General features: G+C 43.7%; 1 protein-coding gene and 1 long non-coding RNA gene across 2 annotated transcripts; one reads left to right on the forward strand and one right to left on the reverse strand.

The window, feature by feature from the left end:
• The first annotated feature begins 429 nt into the window (after positions 1-429).
• Positions 430-17,454, forward strand: CRIP1 (cysteine rich protein 1). The gene is made up of 5 exons (XM_083621518.1): positions 430-652; positions 6,524-6,618; positions 8,339-8,396; positions 16,999-17,046; positions 17,155-17,454. Exons 1-4 carry the CDS (start codon positions 613-615, stop codon positions 17,037-17,039), a joined length of 234 nt encoding a protein of 77 aa, XP_083477644.1. The 5' UTR covers positions 430-612; the 3' UTR covers positions 17,040-17,046; positions 17,155-17,454.
• LOC310765900 lies at positions 10,728-20,233 on the reverse strand. Its single transcript, XR_014549863.1, has 2 exons — positions 20,101-20,233; positions 10,728-10,881 (listed from the first exon to the last, which is right to left on the reverse strand). It is a non-coding gene; the product is annotated as an uncharacterized lncRNA (long non-coding RNA).
• Positions 20,234-21,211: the final 978 nt, after the last annotated feature.

The raw sequence follows: 21,211 nt of genomic DNA on the forward strand, positions 1-21,211 counted from the left end.
CCAGGTTCAGTCCCCCATGGCATCTTCAGGTCGGGCTGGTGGGAGAGAACCCTGCCTCCAATCCTGGAGAGCTGCTGCCGGTCAGTGTGAACAACACTGAGCTAGATGGACTGATAAGCTGACGTGGGATAAAACAGCTCCTGTCTTTCTGTATTCATTACTGGTCAGAGAGGGAGCTTAGCCCCATATCTCCATCTCTGGTAATCGCTAAGGGGCCGCCTTTGGAAACAACTGAATTCTAACTACCTGGGTATTTCGGGCATTTCCGTTAAACAACTACACTGGTTGGTACCCAGGTCATTTCTGAGCCCGCCGAGTTCAAAAGGCTGGTGCCTGTTTAATTCAGGCTGCTGCGAACTTGGAGGAGCTTCGCTTGCGTTTAAGCCAAGGGCCGTCGGCTTCGGGCGGGACGCTTCCTCGCGGCGAGGAAAGGGCGAGGCGTCGCTGGCGGAGCTTCGAGGGTGCGGCCCAGGCGGGCGGGCGGGGCCGGAGGCGCCCAGGCCAGGCAGGATCCTCTCCGCCAGCAGCGAGCAGCCAGTGCAAGGGCTCTCCGCTCGTAGCTGCCACCGCTGCCTCCGTCGGGGAGACCGAGTGCTCGCCGCCGCCGCCGCCATGCCCAAGTGCCCCAAGTGCCAGAAGGAGGTGTACTTCGGTAAGACTGCCCGTCGGGGCGCCTAGACAGGGGTGGCGGGAGGCTCTCTTGCCCTGGATCGGGGGCGCGTCTCTCGCGCGGGCAGCCCTGCTTCGGGGACCCGCCGCTTGCCGCGCGGCGAGGCTGGGCCAAGAGGGAGGGTCGCTTGGGCCGAGCTGCCGGCGGTCCTGGCGGCGGGCGCAGCGGAGGCGGGAGGGTCGGGCAAATGCGCATCGGGACGGGACGGGCTGGGCAACCGGCTTCCCCGGGGAGAAACGGAGGTCCAATTGCAGGACCTGGACAGCTCTGTCCAGATTTGCGGGAGCCGAGCAGCCTCGGAGCCCGCGCTCCCGGGGATTCCTCGACGCCCAGCCCCTCGGCGGCAACAGTGAGGGCGACACGGAGATCCGCAGGCTCGGGCTCTTTGCGACGACGACGTGGGCTGCTCCGCGGTGTGGCGAAGGCACAGAAGAGCCAAGTTCGAAGGCTTGGCTAAGCCTGTTGTCTGGCAGACCCAGAAAACTGGGAAGAACCAAGACTGTATTGTCAAGGAATCTGCTCCCGACAGCCCTGTTTGCAATGCAGGCCCAATAAAATAGCGCTAAGTTGGGGGGGGGGAGGGACAATAGGATAGAGGAAAATGAGTAGGAAGGAACCTGGAGAAAACAAGATGAGAGGATGGGGACTTCCAGACATAAGTTGCCATGTTGATGCAGCAGGTCTGGTCCGGCATGGATGATGCAGTGGTACCAGATGAGGAAATATAATAGACCATAGGAGGAATGTTCCGTTAAGACCAGGGGGCCATGGTTGCTTGGGCACCCACAGTAATGCAATGGTGGAGGCTGGGCACCCACAAAGTCGAGGAGAAAGGCCGGCAGGCTGCGAGAGAAAGTTCAGCTTCGCCCTCTGCATCCAGCCAGTGAGGCGGCCTTTTGGGGAGCCTGGACATAGAGGCAGAGTCTGTGTCTCTGCGCCCGAGCCCCTCCCTGTGTGGCGTCGCACGCCCTGAGGGTGAGTTGGCACCCCAATATTAAGTATCACTCTGGACAAGTAAAGAAGATAGGCAAACATTTTACAGAGGTGAGTCACATGTAATAAGCATGTATAAAAATTTGGCATCAATATCAACTGTTCTTATTCCTCAAACCCTCCCCATTGACTTCTCTACTAGAAGATATGAACAGTTCAATCTAAAAGGACAACTGGGAAATTTCCAGATATGGAAAGAAAATAAATAGAAAATCTTTCAAGATTGGAAAGATTTCCAGACCATTGAACAAGTATAAGCAAAACTGAAGGTAGACCCACTCAGTATTTGCAAATTGGGACTTTTCCGAACAGGCTGATAATTAGGAAATTTGGAAGGAGAAGACTGAGTCAAACAAACTGAAAGATATCTCAAAGGTTCTCCAAGATACTTAAATTATTATTTTTTAAAAATAGGTAAATAATCCATAATTATATGATGAAATTGAATTACAATACAAATAGAGAAATTCCAAGGGAATAATTTTGAAAACTAGTTGAACAAAAAATCCAGTTTTTGTTTCAGAGGGGCTCTAATTTTTCAATTGCCATATCTTATAAATAAAATTACATAAAAATGGCAGTTCAGTGGTACTGGAGGGAAAAAAATCTGTAGATCAAGAGAGGGAAAGAGTTGGATTTGACAGGAACCAAAAGGTGATTTTTATTGGGGGGAAGCCTTGTAAGAAAGCAGTAATATTGGCAAATGGTAATAGAAATATTTAAGGAAATGTTTCACATACAAATCTTTACGTTTGCTGAATTTTACACACCGACGAGAGCATTAAAAACATAAAATACAGATTTTGCAAATACCAATCCATTGCAAGGATACTGATCGTAGAAACAACAGAACAGAGGACCAAAAACTGAACTAATCAGGAAAGTTTGGGGGGAATTAGAGGTCATAGAACTAACTGTGATGATGTGTCATTACAAAACGATTAGAGAGGAAATGGCTAAGTGAGTTCTGACAGTCCCCAAAATAGAATTGAGTACAGTGGTACCTCAGGTTACATACGCTTCAGTTACATATGCTTCAGGTTACAGACTCCGCTAACCCAGAAATAGTGCTTCAGGTTAAGAACTTTGCTTCAGGATGAGAACAGAAATTGTGCTCCGGCGGCGCGGCAGCAGCAGGAGGCCCCATTAGCTAAAGTGGTGCTTCAGGTTAAGAACAGTTTCAGGTTAATAACGGACCCCCGGAACGAATTAAGTACTTAACCCGAGGTACCCCTGTATAATGGATATAGGGCTGCCAATAACTTGGATTCATATGTTCATGTACAGATCAATATTTATGTGTATGTATGTTTATGATTGTGAATGATTATGTAAAATATTCTTGCTTTTCGCATACACACACGTATTTAAAAAGGAACAATGTCTAAGTGATACAACAGTCATGTAGAATGAACATACAGTCACAGCATATTGGTTTACACAGCTGGAAATACAAAACAGGCAGCCAGAACCATAAAAAGATTAAAAAATGAATCTTAAAAGCTAAAGAACACCAATTAAGCCTCCTTTTTTCAAATAGGGAAAAGGTGTACAGTATTTGTGTTACAAGTTTGTATGGGACCCAGAGAATTAGTGTTCAAGCATCATCTGAGGGAGTCTGGACTGCCAAGCAGACACTGTGTTCACCTCTAAGACGCGGCAATCAATTTCAGAGCTCCTGTGTACATTTGAGGACAAAATGTACAAATCCAACTATACGTGCAGTTATGTCTGATCTGCAGCAGAGCTCAGCCCTGGAGTCTTACAATATGGGAAGGGGAGCTCTGAGCATGTGCAGAGGCCAGGGCACACTTCCACAGGCTGCTTCCTCCTTAGATGAGTGAGGCTTCAAGTCAGATATGCATCCTGCCACTGCTGTATTTAGAAAAACCATAACACTTTGTTCATGTCACTTTTCTTTTCATGTAGTAGGTGCTGTTGAACAGGAAATGGTTAACAGGAAATGATTGCCTTTGACACTGATAGCTCCAGTTCATGGGGAAGTAGCTAGAAGTTTTCTGTAGACGGAGCTGGCTTGATGCCACTGACTTGAGTTGGCTCATATCACCTTTCATCCTGTGCTGCTTTTAGCATTTTCTTACCTATTTGCTTAAGGTGTTAATGCAGGGCCTGATCAACAGAAATCCAGCAATGTAGCTCTTGCTTCAAAATGTATTTGCAAAGCCCTTTAAATCTCCCAGCCCTTATAAATTGTAAACAGCAGTGGTTTAGCCTTTTAAAAAAACTTTATTTTTTGAAGTGTCTCCAGCAAAGTCTTCTCTTTCTGCATGCAGTGGATATTTGCCTGATTTTGTTGAGTTTTTCCTTTAATTTGTGGTTTGTGATCTGGAGACTTTTGCTCTTAGATTTCTAAATGACAAAGAGCAGGACCACAGTATTCCGAAGCAGCAAAGCTATTACACTGCTGCAAAAGGAAATGAACTTGCAGGAGCACCTCAAGGCATGTTTGAAATTGGGTAGTGCTTAGAAAAATGGATGTAGCGCATCTTTAAGTGTGAACATAAAGCTAAACAATGTTGCTGTGAAAAATCTAAGCCTTGTCCCTTGGAAAATATTTGTGAGCTGCAGTAGTTGAAAGAGCCTTATTAAGATGACACCCTTTGTAAATAGGACTAGGAGGGGAAGCAGATAGATTGTACTGGTGGTGGTTGAAATCTATGTGTTTGACTGAGCTGATGTGGCAAGTGAGTTCAAATGATACTTGCGGCAGGAGAGGCTGTCTGCCTGCAGTCCCTCAGAAGCTGAACAAGTAGGTGATCTATTTGGACAAATGTGTCACAGCAAATTCCCAAGTTCTTGGTTTGGGGCTTGCAGCATTCAAAATTTGCCAGGCGCCAAGCACATTTTGCACCTGGCTTTCGGCCACTTGCAACCAGGTGAAGATGCCAGGATGGCGCCTGATGTCTCCCCCAACTGGAGGTGCATGTCTGGAGATCCTTGGATCTTGACTGTTTTCACACACCAGCAACACATCCTGTAGAATTCTATCTGTACTATTTTATCTGCACAATTAGAATGAATTTCATTTTTTTTAAAGAAATATTTATTAAGATTTCACAAAGACAAACATACAAAAACACATAATAACAAAAGAGAAAAAATAAAAATAAAAAGATAAATAAAACATACAAAAACAACAAGAAAAATTAAAAACAATTGTTTTTCATAACATAAAACTCATTTGCTTGTTTCTTTGACTTCCTCACACCTCCCCTTCTTGTATTCCCATTTAAATAATCAAATCAGCAAATCCTTACCCTCTTTCATTTATCTTACCTCTATAACTTAACATTTTATAACTCAGTATTTTCATACATTATCAATTCATTTTTGCATATTCTTATTAACTTTGTTACCAATACCACTTATTTCCAATCCAACACCATTTTAGTTATTTTTTTAACCTAATTAACCCTTCTTCCATATTCTTAAAGCATTACAGCTGGAAACCACTCAATTTCTATCCAACATCATGCTAACATTCATTAATTTTGCAAAATTTCTGTAAATAGTCTTTAAATTTCTTCCAATCTTCTTCCACCGCCTCTTCTCCCTGGTCCCGGATTCTGCCAGTCATTTCTGCCAGTCCCATATAGTCCATCATCTTTCAGTCCCATATAGTCCATATGGCTTTCGAGACGTCTGCCCCCCAAATGGCAACTAGTCATTCCGTTTTGGTGACTGTAACCCTGGTGTAAGGAGCCACCAACACTGAGTGCTTGTATACTGGGCTCTCACTTGTGGGGTGCCTCAGGGCTCTGTCCTCTCCCCCATGCTTTTTAATATCTACATGAAGCCGCTGGGAGAGATCATCAGGGGGTTTGGGCTGGGTGTTCATCAGTATGCGGATGATACCCAGCTCTATCGCTCTTTCAAATTGGAACCAGTGAAGGCGGTAAAGGTCCTGTGTGTCTGGAGGCAGTTGGATGGATGGCGGATAACGGATTGAGGTTGAATCCTGACAAAACAGAAGTTTTTGGGTGATGGGGCGAGCAGGTGTGGAGGACTCCCTGGTCCTGAATGTGGTAACTGTGCACCTGAAGGACCAGGTGCGCAGCCTGGGAGTCATTTTGGACTCACAGCTGTCCATGGAGGCACAGGTCAGTTCTGTGTCCAGGGCAGCTGTCTACCAGCTCCACCTGGTACGCAGGCTGAGACCCTACCTGCCTGCGGACTGTCTTGCCACAGTGGTGCATGCTCTAGTTATCTCCCGCTTGGACTACTGCAATGCGCTCTATGTGGGGCTACCTTTGAAGGTGACCCAGAAACTGCAATTAATCCAGAATGCGGCAGCTAGACTGGTGACTGGGAGTGGCCGCTGGGACCACATAACACCAGTCCTGAGAGATCTGCATTGGCTCCCAGTACGTTTCCGAGCACAATTCAAAGTGTTGGTGCTGACCTTTAAAGCCCTAAACTGCCTTGGTCCTGTATACCTGAAGGAGCGTCTCCACCCCCATCGTTCACCCCGGACACTGAGGTCCAGCACCGAGGGCCTTCTGGCGGTTCCCTCATTGCGAGAAGTGAGGTTACAGGGAACCAGGCAGAGGGCCTTCTCGGCAGTAGCGCCTGCCCTGTGGAACGCCCTCCCTTCAGATGTGATGGAAATAAGCAGCTATCTTCTCTTTAAAAGACATCTGAAGGCAGCCCTGTTTAGGGAAGTTTTTAATATTTAATGCTGTATTGTTTTTAATACTTGATTGGAAACCGCCTAGAGTGGCTGGGGAAACTCAGCCAGATGGGCGGGGTATAAATTATTATTATTATTATTATTATTATTATTATTATTATTATTATTATTATCACCACTATTTCTTGTTTGTGTCCCTGCCATGGTAGCTGAGAAAGTCACTTCCCTGGGAAAAGACTGGCATCGGCCGTGCTTGAAGTGCGAAAAATGCAGCAAGACCCTGACTGCAGGTGGCCATGCGGAGGTAAGTCGAGATTTGAGGTGGCTGCTTCTTGCCTGCATGACAAACTTCCAGGTGGAGCCAGTTTGCAGAGTAACTGCATATGTCCATGTGGCTTTTTCTGACGTGATGCTTCTGAATAATTTGCTGCAAACATATGCATGTGCCTCTAAAGTGGGTTGAGCAACAGAAGCAGAACTGTGATGTGTGCTTGCTCTGACAGATTGTGCAGATAGCCTGCTAACTAAAGCCACTGGCTTCTTCGTCTTATTATTTATTACGTTTATATGCCATCTTTATCTCCCAAGGATATTGCAAGATACTTGCAGAATATCTATGTGAAATGGACTTTAGTCAATGATTTCTGGTCACCTGTTTCTTACTGTTTTTCACATGTCTCATTGGGGAGAACAATATATGATATCATCAATTATATTTATTTCTAAAAGCTACCTGTGCATGAAGATGTCCCCTTTTTAAAGTTCTACACAGGACCTATGGTTTACCTAATTTATTGGTGGGTTGTTGTCCCCCCCCCCAGTTAAATTATTGGGGTTCCCATTGTTTCCCTTACACATACATATGAGCAGGGGGAAAAGAGGATCACAAAAACATTTCTTTTGGCAGCTTATTAACTGGTCTCCCACCTTTCAGGAGTGAATGTATGCTCCCCCTCCCTCAAGTAGAAGAGGGAAATAATTCAGAAGGAACGCCGGATGACAGGCAGCCTTATTGTTCAGATTAGTTGGCTGCAGGTCGTGTTTGTGCTGCCAGGGTGGCTGGTTTTCACACCACAGTAACCACCAGCTAACAAACAAATCCCTGGTTTGCAGTGCCGTTTCTCATGTTCATGGAAGGAGCAAAGCATTGACTGCAATGATTTGCCACTTGGATTGCCCAACACCCCTCCTGATTATTACAGAATTACAATTTATTTTCTTTAGTTTAACTTTGGGGGGGGGAGAGAGAGAGTCCCATTACTAGTCCCATTACCAGCCATCCTGTTCCCTTCTCTCTGTGCAGAAGCTGAGCAGCAAAGGAAGAGGGTGGTGCAGCTGGAACGTTGCTTTGCAGCACACCCAGCCCAGCAGCCTCTTTTGAGAACAGGAAGAGGGGAGCGCATGGGGAAAGGGAGCTGGGGCTGCCTGGTGAGGGGCGGGGTGCCTGTTTGAATGGCTTGTGTGTTCTTCCTGAGTGGGTGTGGGTGTGTTGTGTTACCATGGTATCTTTGTGTGAGTTTGTTGTGAGCTGTGGAATGAGTGAGTTTGGGTTTCTTCCTGGGTGGGGGAACTGAAGCTTTCTCTTTCTCTCTCTGTCTCTCTTTGTGTGTGTTTTAAAGGGAGTCAGAGGACATATTGCTGGGTAGGTGGGGGAATGTGGAGTGGGAGTTCTTGGAGGGGTTGGTTTGGGGTTTTGGAAAGGAGAGACTCTTGTGGGGATTGGGTTTGTCTGTTTGTGAGGGGACTGTCACAACGGTTTGTCAAAATTGGCCACCCCTGCTTTGCCATTATTTGTGGACTCCACTCCTCTGGCAGGGCAAACAGAGCTGCAGGCAGCTGCTCTGAGCAGCAGGCCTGGCTTTTGCCCCAAGAGCAGACAGCCAAGCGAGGCTCTGCCATCTTAGACTCCAGCAGGAATTGGTTGGTGGCTCTGGGTCTTTCCCGTCTTCCATACATACTACAATCCTTCCATCAACTGTCCCATCTACCCTGCTTCCTCTGAGATGTTTGTATTCTCTCTGCAGCATGATGGTAAGCCTTATTGCAACCACCCTTGCTATGCTGCCTTGTTTGGACCAAAAGGTAAGATTCCTCCAGACAATAATAATAATAATAATAATTTATTATTTATACCCCGCCCATCTGGCTGGGCCTCCCCAGCCACTCTGGGCGGCTTCCAAAAAAATATTAAATTACTGTAATACATCAAACATTAAAAGCTTCCCTAAACAGGGCTGCCTTCAGATGTCTTCTGAATGTCAGGTAGTTGTTTATCGCTTTGACATCTGCTGGAAGGGCGTTCCACAGGGCGGGCGCCACTACCGAGAAGGCCCTCTGCCTGGTTCCCTGTAGCTTTACTTCTCACAATGAGGGAACCGCCAGAAGGCCCTCGGCGCTGGACCTCAGCGTCCGGGCAGAATGATGGGGGTGGAGACGCTCCTTCAGGTATACTGGACCGAGGCCGTTTAGGGCTTTAAAGGTCAGCACCAACACTTTGAATTGTGCTCGGAAACGTACTGGGAGCCAATGTAGGTCTTTCAAGACCGGTGTTATATGGTCTCGGCGGCCGCCCCCAGTCACCAGTCTAGCTGCCGCATTCTGGATTAGTTGTAGTTTCCGAGTCACCTTCAAAGGTAGCCCCACGTAGAGTGCATTGCAGTAGTCCAAGCGGGAGATAACCAGAGCATGCACCACTCTGGCGAGACAGTCCGCAGGCAGATAGGGTCTCAGCCTGTGTACCAGATGGAGCTGGTAAACAGCTGCCCTGGACACAGATTTGACCTGTGCCTCCATGGACAGCTGTGAGTCCAAAATGACTCCCAGGCTGCGCACCTGGTCCTTCAGGGGCACAGTTACCCCATTCAGGACCAGGGAATCCTCCACACCTGCCCGCCTCCTGTCCCCCAAAAACAGTACTTCTGTCTTGTCAGGATTCAACCTCAATCTGTTAGCCGCCATCCATCCTCCAACCGCTTCCAGACACTCACACAGGACCTTCACCGCCCTCACTGGTTCTGATTTAAAAGAGAGGTAGAGCTGGGTATCATCCGCATACTGATGAACACCCAGCCCAAACCTCCTGATGATCTCTCCCAGCGGCTGCATGTAAATGTTGAAAAGCATGGGGGAGAGGACAGAACCCTGAGGCACCCCACAAGTGAGAGCCCAGGGGTCTGAACACTCATTCCCCACCACCACTTTCTGAACACGGCCCAGGAGGAAGGAGCGGAACCGCTGTATGACAGTGCCTCCAGCTCCCAGCCCCTGAAGACGGTCCAGAAGGATGTTATGGTCGATGGTATCAAACGCCGCTGAGAGATCCAGCAGAACTAGGAAACAGCTCTCACCTTTGTCCCTAGCCCGCCGGAGATCATCAACCAGTGCGACCAAGGCAGTTTCAGTCCCATGATGAGGCCTGAATCCCGACTGGAAGGGATCCAAATGGTCCACTTCTTCCAGGCGTGCCTGGAGTTGTTCGGCAACCGCTCGCTCAATCACCTTGCCCAAGAATGGAAGATTTGAGACTGGGCGATAGTTGGCCATCGTGGCCGCATCTAAAGATGGTTTTTTAAGAAGTGGTTTAATAACCGCCTCTTTCAGCGGGTCTGGGAAGGCTCCCTCACGGAGGGAAGCATTCACCACCCCACGAAGCCCATCGCCCAGTCCTTCCCGGCTAGCTTTTATAAGCCAGGATGGGCAAGGATCCAGGAGACAGGTGGTTGGTTTCACTCGTCCAAGCAGCCTGTCCACATCCTCGGAGGTAACAGATTGGAATTGATCACACTCAACTTGACTAGACAGAACTCTAGCACTCTCCTGCCCCGGCCCTGCTCCCACGGTGGAGTCTACTTCTTCCCGAATCTGAGCGATTTTATCTGCAAAGCACTTGTTGCTCCAAAGATTTCATCTTATGGAAATAGGATCACATGCCAGAGTATCCCCGTGTATATTGGAGTCTCTCTGGCTCACAGGAGGCAGAACTCTCTCTGTGAAGTAGTTATAAACCGGATGCTGGCCGGGCTGCACATTAGAATCATAGAATAGAATCATAGAATCATAGAGTTGGAAGAGACCACAAGGGCCATCGAGTCCAACCCCCTGCCAAGCAGGAAACACCATCAGAGCACTCCTGACATATGGTTGTCAAGCCTCTGCTTAAAGACCTCCAAAGAAGGAGACTTCACCACACTCCTTGGCAGCAAATTCCACTGTCGAACAGCTCTTACCGTCAGGAAGTTCTTCCTAATGTTTAGGTGGAATCTTCTTTCTTGTAGTTTGGATCCATTGCTCCGTGTCCGCTTCTCTGGAGCAGCAGAAAACAACCTTTCTCCCTCCTCTATGTGACATCCTTTTATATATTTGAACATTAAGTGCCTCTGCTGTTTGCTGTTGTACATTAATGTGTGGCAGCCATATGGTGACAGACTTTACTGTCACATTTGAAGATTGCCTTGGAGCTTCCTAATCCAATTCCCACCCAATCACCTTTGCAACACGTCCGAGGCTCCATTTTCCATCTCTTCGCACCTTCTGTGCAGTTAGATGATTCTGAAGACATGGGGAAACACTGGGAAAAAAACCAACATATTGTAAATGCTTATTGATATTTTTACAATTTCCATTCAGATAAAATGAGAGTATTTGGTCTGGTACAAAGTATGCAGCTATATGTTTAAACTATTTACAAAACTAGGGTGGGTCCCAACATTAAATGCTTTTATTTAAAAAAATAATGTAAGACAATCTACAGTATTAGAGAATAAATTCTTATACTTAACACTCAGATGCAATATACATTTCCGCACCAAGTCTATGAAACGAGCATACAGGTAAATTGCATGTGAATTCTTCTTGCCTTTTATATTCTAAGTTGTAAATGATACATTTTACATTGTTAAAACAGTAAAATAAGATTATTTGATATGCTTTTTTATTTGATATGCTTTTCTGAGAAACACCAGGAAGAATCTGTTTTTTTTAAAAGATATTTATTGAGATTTTACAAACAAAGAAAATTACAATATAAGAAAAGAAAAAGAAAAAGAAAAAAATACAAAAATACAGAAAAAAGTACAAAATATGTGAAAAACAAAAAACAACAATTAAAAACAAATCAATCTTTTCGTGTCTTATATTTCAATTACTCGTTTCCTGACCTCCTCACACCTCCCTTTTTTGTATTCCAGTTCACATAGTTAATTCAGCAAATCCTTTCCCTCTTTGTTTTTATCTTAATTATAAATCTTAACATATTGAACATAATATTTTCATCTAATTATCAATCCTTTTTTGCATATTCTTTTAACTTTGTTACTAAAACCATCTCATTTCAATCCTGCATCATTTTAACATTCATTAATTTTACAATGTTTCTGCAAATAGTCTTTAAATTTCTTCCAATTTTCTTCCACCAACTCTTCTCCCTGGTCGCGGATTCTGCCAGTCATTTCCGCCAATTCCATATAGTCTATCACTTTCATCTGCCATTCTTCCAAGGTGGGTAAATCTTGTGTCTTCCAATATTTCGCGATGAGTATTCTTGCTGCTGTTGTAGCATACATAAAAAAAGTTCTGTCCTTCTTTGGCACCAATTGGCCGACCATGCCCAGGAGAAAGGCCTCTGGTTTCTTCAGGAAGGTATATTTAAATACCTTTTTCATTTCATTATATATCATTTCCCAGAAGGCCTTAATCTTTGGGCACGTCCACCAAAGGTGAAAGAATGTACCTTCATTTTCCTTACATTTCCAACACTTATTATCGGGCAAGTGATATATTTTTGCAAGCTTGACTGGTGTCATGTACCACCTGTATATCATTTTCAAAATATTCTCTCTTAGGGCGTTACATGCCGTAAATTTCATACCTGTGGTCCACAACTGCTCCCAGTCAGCAAACATTATGTTATGTCCAACATCTTGTGCCCATTTAATCATAGCAGATTTAACCGTTTCATCCTGTGTATTCCATTTCAACAGCAAGTTATACATTCTTGATAATATCTTAGTTTTGGGATCTAACAGTTCTGTTTCCAATTTTGATTTTTCCACCTGGAAACCAATTTTTTTATCCATATTATAAGCCTCCCTTATTTGATAATAATGAAGCCAGTCTCGCACTTTATCTTTTAGTTTCTCAAAACTCTGCAATTTCAATTTGTCACCTTCTTGTTCCAAAATCTCCCAATATTTTGGCCATTTGGCCTCCATATTGAGCTTTTTCTGAGCCTTCGCTTCCATCGGTGATAACCACCTTGGGATTTTATTTTCAAGTAAATCTTTATATCTTATCCAGACATTAAACAATGCTCTTCTGACAATATGGTTTTTAAATGCTTTGTGAGCTTTAACCTTGTCATACCACAGATATGCATGCCACCCAAAAACATTATTGAAACCTTCTAGATCCAAAATGTCTGTGTTCTCAAGAAGCAGCCATTCTTTCAACCAGCAAAATGCTGCTGATTCATAGTAAAGTTTAAGGTCTGGCAGGGCAAATCCACCTCTATCCTTAGCATCAGTTAATATTTTAAATTTTATTCTGGGCTTCTTGCCCTGCCAGACAAATCTAGAAATCTCTTTCTGCCACTTCTTGAAACAATCCATTTTGTCCAAAATTTGCAATGATTGAAATAAAAATAACATTCTTGGCAATACATTCATCTTTATAACAGCAATTCGACCAAACAAGGAAAGCTTCAAATTTGACCATATTTCAAGATCCTTTTTCACTGCTGACCAACATTTCTCGTAATTATCCTTAAACAAATTTAGGTTCTTAGCAGTCATATTAACCCCCAGGTATTTTACTTTCTTAACCAATGTTAATCCCGTCTCCTTCTGAAACCTGTCTTTCTCAATCGGTGTTAAATTTTTCTCAAGTACCTTAGTCTTTAACTTGTTCAACTTAAATCCTGCCACTTGACCAAATTCCTGAATCAATTCTAATACTCTTTTAGTACTAGATTCTGGCTCCTGTAATGTCAATACTAAGTCAACTGCAAACGCTTTAAGTTTATACTGTTTAGCTCCGACCTGAATACCTTTGATCAAATGGTCCCTTCTAATCATGTTTAGCAAGACCTCCAGGACCGAAATAAAAAGCAATGGGGAAATTGGGCAGCCTTGTCGTGTCTCTTTCTCCATCTTAAATTCTTCTGTCACCACATTGTTAACTATCAATTTAGCCTTTTGTTCTGAGTAGATTGCACCTATACCATTTTCAAAACCTTGACCAACCCCCATCCCCTGTAGATTTTTTCTGCATGAAACTCCAAGAAATATTGTCAAAGGCTTTCTCTGCGTCAACAAATATCAAAACTGCTTTAGTATTAATATTCACTTGCAACTTCTCTAAAATGTTAATTATATTTCTCGTGTTGTCAGACAAGTGTCTACCCGGGAGAAAGCCAGCTTGGTCTTTGTGTATCTCCTCGACTAGTACCTTTTTCAGTCTTTTAGCCAAAATATCTGCAAAAATTTTGTAATCCACGTTAAGTAGGGATATGGGGCAGTAGTTCTTAAGTTGTGTTTTTTCGGACTCAGTTTTTGGTATAAGTGTAATATAAGCTTCCTTCCACGACTCAGGCGCTTTTTTCCCCTCTAGAATTTCATTCCAAACCTCCTTTAGTGGTTGAATTAACCAATCTTTCAAAGATCTATAGTATTTTGAGGTCAAACCGTCCGGCCCTGGAGATTTGTCCAGCTGCATATTTTGGATGGCACCTTCCACCTCCTGATCTGTTATTTTACAATTCAGCATTAATTTATTTTCTTGAGAGATTTTTTGTAATCCATTTGTTCTTAAAAATTGATCTATATTGGTCTCTTTCTGTGGCCCTTGTGTATATAGTTGTTTAAAATATCTCTGGAAGGACTTTCTAATCTCGACTGGATTCTGTATATTCTTTCCTTCCACTTCCAAGTTTGTAATGGTATTCAGTTTTTGTCTTTTTTTTCATCTGCCAAGCCAGCAGTTTCCCACATTTATTAGCCGATTCAAATGTCTTTTGTCTCATCTGCTTGATTTTCCATTCTATTTCCTGATTTATCATTTTCATATATTGTACTTGATACAACTTTATTTCTCTCAGAATCTCTTGCGACTTTGGTTTCACTCTTAGTTTCTTCTCTCCTTTTATTTTCTCCAAAATTTTATCTTTTTTCTCATTTTGAGTTCTCTTCTTTATTGCATTCTGTTGAATCAGAAAACCTCTCATAACCGCTTTGCTTGCGTCCCAGATTACTCTTTTTTCAACCGTAGAATTCATGTTTATCTCAAAATAGTCTTTCAAGGTTTTTTGGGCCTTCTTGGTAACCTCTGAATCTCTAAACAGGGTGTCATTCATTCTCCATCTAAAGGAACCAGTTGGTGTTACTTTCATCTCTATTCTCACGGCATTATGGTCGGAGCAGATTTTAGGGCAAATTTCCGCTTTTCGAGTTTTAGGAGCCAGTCCTCTAGTTATCCAAATTTGGTCAATTCTTGTCCATGTCATTTTGGCTTCAGAAAAGAAAGTTCCCTCCCTACCCAGGGGGTTCTTAGTTCTCCAGATGTCAATTAAGTCCATGTTGTCAGTCATGTCAAAAAAGGTTTTTGGTAGTCTGCCGTCTTTAGTAATTACCTGTCTTTGCGACTTGTCCATATTTGTAGACACCACTCCGTTCATATCCCCCATCATGATGATATTATAGTCCATGTAGTCCCATCATGATGATATTATAGTCCATGTAGTCCAACAATGTCTCATGCAACTTCTTAAAGAATTCAGATTTCCCCTCATTTGGTGCATAAACTCCTATTATCAAAAATTTCTCTCCTTGAATTTGAATTTCGATTGCCACATCTTCCTTGGTCATCTTTAAAAATAAATTTCGGTGATAGGCTCTCTTTGGCGTAAATTACAACTCCTCTCTTTTTAACCTTGTCCAATGAAATAAATTCTTGGCCCAATCTTTTATTAATCAATACTTTTCTATGTAGCCTTATCACATGAGTTTCCTGTAAACAGATCAAGTCTAATTGTTCCTTTTTCAATAAATGGAAAATTTTCCTCCTTTTTTCCGGGGAGTTAAAGCCGTGAATGTTCCAACTTAATAATTGCAGAGACATGGTGTAATTATTTTACTTTCCTCCAACTGCTCCAAGTAGTTGTTCTTCTTCTGTCGGTGGTGTCTCTTTCACTGGTTTGTCCAGCCCCAAAAGTGGTGGTCCTAGATCTAATATTCCTGATTTTAATGCTCTTGGCTCTTCTTCTTCTTCAGCTTCTTTTTGAAGGTTCTCTTCATGATCTCTCAGAAATTTTTCCTTGTCTTCCACTGATCTTATTTTGATTTTTTTCCCTTTAAAGGTAAAAGAGAGGCCTTGGGGGAACTCCCACCTAAAAACAATTCTGTTTCTTCTCAACAGGGCCACCAGATCTCCGTAGTTAGTTCTAAGATCCAATAAATATTTCGGAATATCCTTGAAGATCTCTACTCTTGATTCTTGTATCTCCAAAGTCTGCTGGAAATGCAGGCTCAATATTTTGTCTCTCTCTTCTTTCGTTCGGAGGGTAACCAAACAGTCTCTCACCCTGTTCTTTCTCCCTCCTCTTCCAAGTCTAAAAGCACTTACTATCTTGAAGTCTTGCTTAGCATCCAAATTCCAAAATTCTGCAAATTCCTGCGTAAGAAAGTCACTCAAGTTATCTTTTTCAAGTTCAGGTAACGCCCTGATCCTCAGATTAGTCTGTTTTTCCTCAAGTTCGATCATGGACAGAAGCGACCGGTGGTCCTTAAGCTCTTTACATATCGTTTGGATCTTTTCCTCTACAGCCGACGCTTTTTCCTTTGCTTCCTCAGCTGCCTTTTGATTCAAAGTGGATTCTTGCAACAGTCTTTCAATAGATTCTGTATTTGAATTCACCTTCTGCCCCAAGTTGTTGATGCTAGTAGTATTTTGGTCAATTTTAGTGGTTGCTTCAGTAACTTGGTTACTTAATTTTTCCAAGGTTTCATAAATTTTATTTAATACTGAAGTGAATCCCTCTTCAGTAGCCATTCCTTTAGACCCAGCTTGTGCAGGATATTTTCCTTGTGCAAGGTCTTTTCCTTGTGGCGCAGAAGGGGCAGATACGGATGCAGAGGCAGATACAGCAGGAAGAATCTGTTTTTTAATGGCTTCAACATTTCCTGTAATCTGACTTAGCTGGTACCAATGGCAAAAGGGTGTGGACATAGCCCCAAATCCCCAAACTAGGATTTCTGCACCCATTCACAAGTGGGTCTGGGAGATGATCTTCAGTCTCTGTTTGAGAGGCTAATTACCGCAGAAGAGCCAAATAGCCAAATGTACCCTTTGGAGGAGTGTGTTGAAAGAACTGCCTTTCCATGTGGCAGGGATTGATGACGCAAGCTGCTTGGTGATCATGGTCCACCAAACTAGAGATGTACTGTCCTTTCATTAAATTAATATGACTTTTCAGATCCCTGGATAACTATGGATGATGAACTAATATTGTCCCTTGAGGGAAAAACCCCTTTTCTGTATATGTCTGGGAGGCTACAACAGAGGGAATTGTCATTATCTTTAAAAAGTCCTGGCCTAGGCCCATTCAGAGCCTCATCTTGGGTGGCTCTTTTCATGGCTAGATAACCAGGTGTGGAAAATGCCACTAGTATTGATTTGTCTGGTTTCCTTTCAGGGTTTGGCCGTGGAGGGGCTGAAAGCCACACCTTCAAATGAAGTTCAGGTAAATTCCTGTTATTAAAGCTTCTTCTTGATAGACCCAGGATTGCTTTTGTAGCCCTGATGGTTTAGATCCATTTTGCTCACAGTATTCTCTTTGCCTTCTTTTTAGGGCTGGAAGGATGGAATTGGCTGTGGATTCCAGCAGTTTCACAAATCATAATAGCCGCAATGTGCCTCCCCCCCACCCCAAACATGTAGCAAGCTAGCTTATTATGAAGGCTTTCAAAAGAAGCATCATGCTAGATAACTGGGAGATTTCCTGCTCTGTATAAATGGAGACCAGAATCTTTTTTCCTAATTTTAACACTGAGTTTCTTGGAAATGAATTCCTGCCCAAAGCCTAGCCCTGCTTTTAGACTCTGCTGTCCATGATGATGATTGTGTCTCAGTAATAAAATATTGATTTGAAGAGGTTTGCTGCAGCTCATCTTTGGAAGCGGGGGAGGCGTGATGTGCTTGTATTTGCTGCCCTGGAGGCTCTTGAGCAGACCCTTTGGAATCTTCTTTGGAATCCCAGATGGAATGGATACTAGCCGTTGCTGTGGGGATGTTTAGGATAACACTGGTCAACAACAAATTTGTTGTCTGCGTTTTTTCAGTTGATTTAGGACGAATCTGATGTGCTGAATCCAAAAATCACATTGGTTTTGCTCAATCAGGTCAAGTTTTTGAGCTATGGCCACATGTCATTTTTTTACGTTTTTGTTCACATGTACGCTTGTGTGGAGCATTTTAGAAGAAGTTGGTGGGGGTAAAATGCCATGTCGAATAATTGTTTTGATTGGAAATGATTATTTTAATAACAAGAAGAATTCAGGTCCGATAGTTCTGGGTATTATGTCGAAAAGGGATCAGTTTGAACTCATAAAACCTTGAAATCTTCCATAAATTGGTGCGGCATTTCATAAGGCGTGCTTGCCATGCTTATTTTGGTATTAAACTTGGTGACCAGGATAAAGCTTGGGTACCATACATGGTGTACAAGGCATGCACCGAGACTCTACGTGGGTGGACCAATGGCAAGAGGAGTCTGAACTTTGGAATTCCCATGGTTTGGAGGGAGCCGACAAACCATGTCACTGACTGCTACTTCTGCGCTGTTGATGTTACTGGGATCAACAGAAAGAACCGGAGCAGCCTCAAGTATCCTGATCTTCAATCAGCACATCGTCCTGTAGCTCATTGTGATGAAATTCCAGTGCCTATCTTCGGAGAACTTCCTGACATTAGTGACGAAGATGCCTCCAATGTTGAAGGACATGAAGAAGAAGAAGTGGTTCTTGAAGATGATGCTCCACATCCATTTTCCCAAAAGGAGTTGAATGATCTAGTTCGCGACCTCAGCTTGTCAAAGGACTCTGCCGAACTGTTGGCATCCAGATTGAAGGAAAAAAACCTCCTCTCTGACAGTGCTCGCATCAGCTTCTTCCGCAACAGGCATCAAGAGTACCTCCGTTTTTTCTCAGAAGAGAAGGACTTGGTGTACTGTGCAGATATTGCGCAGCTTCTGCTCAAGCTTGGAGTGCCACAGTACGAACCCAAAGATTGGAGACTGTTCATTGACAGCAGCAAGCGATCACTGAAATGTGTTCTGCTACACAATGGCAACCAGTTTGCCTCTATACCCCTGCCTCACTCGACTACACTGAAGGAGAACTATGAAGCGGTGAAGTATGTGCTGGAGAAAATTGGTTATGATCAGCATAAGTGGTTTATTTGTGTTGACCTGAAGATGGTGAACTTTTAGTTGGGACAACAGTCTGGCTTCACCAAGTACCCATGTTTTCTGTGCATGTGGCATAGTAGGGACCGTGCTCAGCATTACACGAAGAAGGACTGGCCTGTGCGGGAGGAATTGGTGCCTTGCCAAAAAAGGAACGTCATCAACGACCCTCTGGTGGACAGAGACAGAATACTCTTCCCACCGCTGCACATCAAGCTCGGCTTAATCAAGCAGTTCACCAAGGCTCTGGACAAGGATGGTGACTGCTTCACTTACTTGTGCCAGGCTTTTCCAGGATTGACCATGGAGAAGTTGAAAGCTGGCATCTTTGACGGTCCTCAGATCCGTCAGCTCATCAGAGATCCAGAGTTCGGAAACTCAATGAACGAAGTGGAACTGGAAGCGTGGAAGGCATTTGTTCTGGTAGTGAAGAACTTTCTTGGCAACAATAAGGCCAGAAACTACGCAGAACTTGTCAACAACATGCTGACTGCTTTCAGAAACCTGGGCTGCAACATGAGCGTCAAGATGCACTACCTATTTTCACATATGGACCGGTTTCCTGAGAACCTGGGTTTAATGAGTGACGAGCAGGGGGAGAGATTCCATCAGGACATGAAAGAGATGGAGACCAGGTATCAGGGTCGCTGGGACGCAGTCATGATGGCTGACTACTGTTGGACTCTGAAGAGAGACCTCCCTGCCACTGAGCATTCCAGGAGTTCCAAGAAATGGAAGTTCAAGCCCTGAAGTTTGAAAAATGGTGAAGCAACATGCAATTTACGTGTACTTGCCTTTATCAATGCCCACCATTCAGTTTACAGTGATCGATGTTTCTATCAGGTAATCAATATATGTTGTTGGAAAAACATTTTTTCTCTTAAAAACGTATTTAGGATGATATGTGTTGACAAAAATCAGCTGATAATGCCACAAAACTGTAATCAATTTTGTCACAAGATCTGATTTTTTTCAAATCAACATAGCACAAAAACCTGACCTGATGGAGAGAAACGGATGCCATTTCCTGATTCAGCAGTGCAAAAATACCCTAAATCAGTTGTAGAAATCTAGACAACATTCAAAAAGTAAAAAATTGTTGCCTAGTGTAATAGGTAAGGAAATATTTGTTAAGCACTTGTTAAATCCTTCCTTCACTCATGCTAGTGAGTGACGTAGCAGAGCAAATCCCCTCTATATTCACAGAAGCTGGCTGGTAGATTCGTTTGAATCTCTACAAAATGACTAATCCAATCTCTCCTTTTCTCCCTCCTAAAATATAATAAAGACTCACAAGTCTGCATTTAAAAGTATAACAATAAGTTTACTTACAAGTTGTTCACAGTACACATCCTAGAAGGCAGGCTTTAAGCTTCAGTTTACAAACATATAACGTGGCTTACATCCTTTGTGAGGATGGGCCTAAGTGCTAACAAAATGGATTAGACTTAACTATGAGTTGAATCGAACAGGAACAAACAGGGCAGAGCATGAGTCACACTCATAGGCTGAGTCACTTAGAGCAGGAACAGGAAGTTACGCACCCCTTGTGTCTGTCCACTCTAGGAAGTAAAGCATGTTGTAATTGACTGTACTGATGTAACACATCCCACAATTGCACCCATGGAAAATTCCATTCAGGCGCTGAAACTGATTAGCTGGTGACATCCATCATAGCCCAAAGTGATGCTCCACCCACCTCTGGCTGCTGTCTTGGCAGCCAATCAGCAAGAGGCTCCACCCCCTCTGACTACTGTCTTGGCAGCCAATCAGCAAGAGGCTTCAGACCCCTGGTAGAATTCTGAGGGACTGCATCAGCAGACCCTACTTTGGCTCTGCTGTCCCCCCTTGCCTGTGGGGAGAGGTAGAGAAGAAGAGGGGAGAGGGATGTTGGGGATAGAAGGAGAGGGAAACACAGAAGACACTCCTCACTTTCACAGTTATTTTTACATCTCTCCTCATAGAACTGGGGGACTCTCAAAAAAAGAAGGGACGTTGTTGGTGCTGGTGGGGTTCTTTAGTAGGGAAGGGTGTTACCAAAAAAACCCCAAACCCACAGGAGGGGGCAAACTTACACTTCTGGGCACACACACCATCAAGCTACTTTGCTATTTTCTTGCATTTCTCAAACCCTATGTGTAGAATTAAGGAACTGTTACTGAAGCTGGGGTGGATTTTGGGTTTTTTTGGGGGTGGGATTTTAAGCAGATAAAAAGCAGTAGCAAGGAGTCGTCATACAGAAGCCTCAGATGCTACCTGAAAGATGCTACCTGAAAGGGGAAGGGCAAGGCACACAGGGAAGGAATCACAGTATAAATCCCCAGATACCTGCACATCAACAACAGACAAGGACAGCCACCTGGGAACCTCCTCACCCAAATCCGTTGTCAGGGATACTGCAGCAAGCAAACAAAGGCAAACTTCCTGCTTCCCCCAGATGTGC

This window comes from Podarcis filfolensis (assembly GCF_964270895.1).
Source record: "Podarcis filfolensis genome assembly, chromosome: 6".
Lineage (NCBI taxonomy): Eukaryota > Metazoa > Chordata > Lepidosauria > Squamata > Lacertidae > Podarcis > Podarcis filfolensis.

Excerpts from the sequence above, each read along its gene's own strand:
- CRIP1 (XM_083621518.1), top strand. The coding sequence starts at position 613 with ATGCCCAAGTGCCCCAAGTGCCAGAAGGAGGTGTACTTCG. Across the intron at positions 6,619-8,338 it reads CTGCAGGTGGCCATGCGGAG|CATGATGGTAAGCCTTATTG; the intron begins GTAAGTCGAGAT and ends TTCTCTCTGCAG. Across the intron at positions 8,397-16,998 it reads TGCCTTGTTTGGACCAAAAG|GGTTTGGCCGTGGAGGGGCT; the intron begins GTAAGATTCCTC and ends GTTTCCTTTCAG.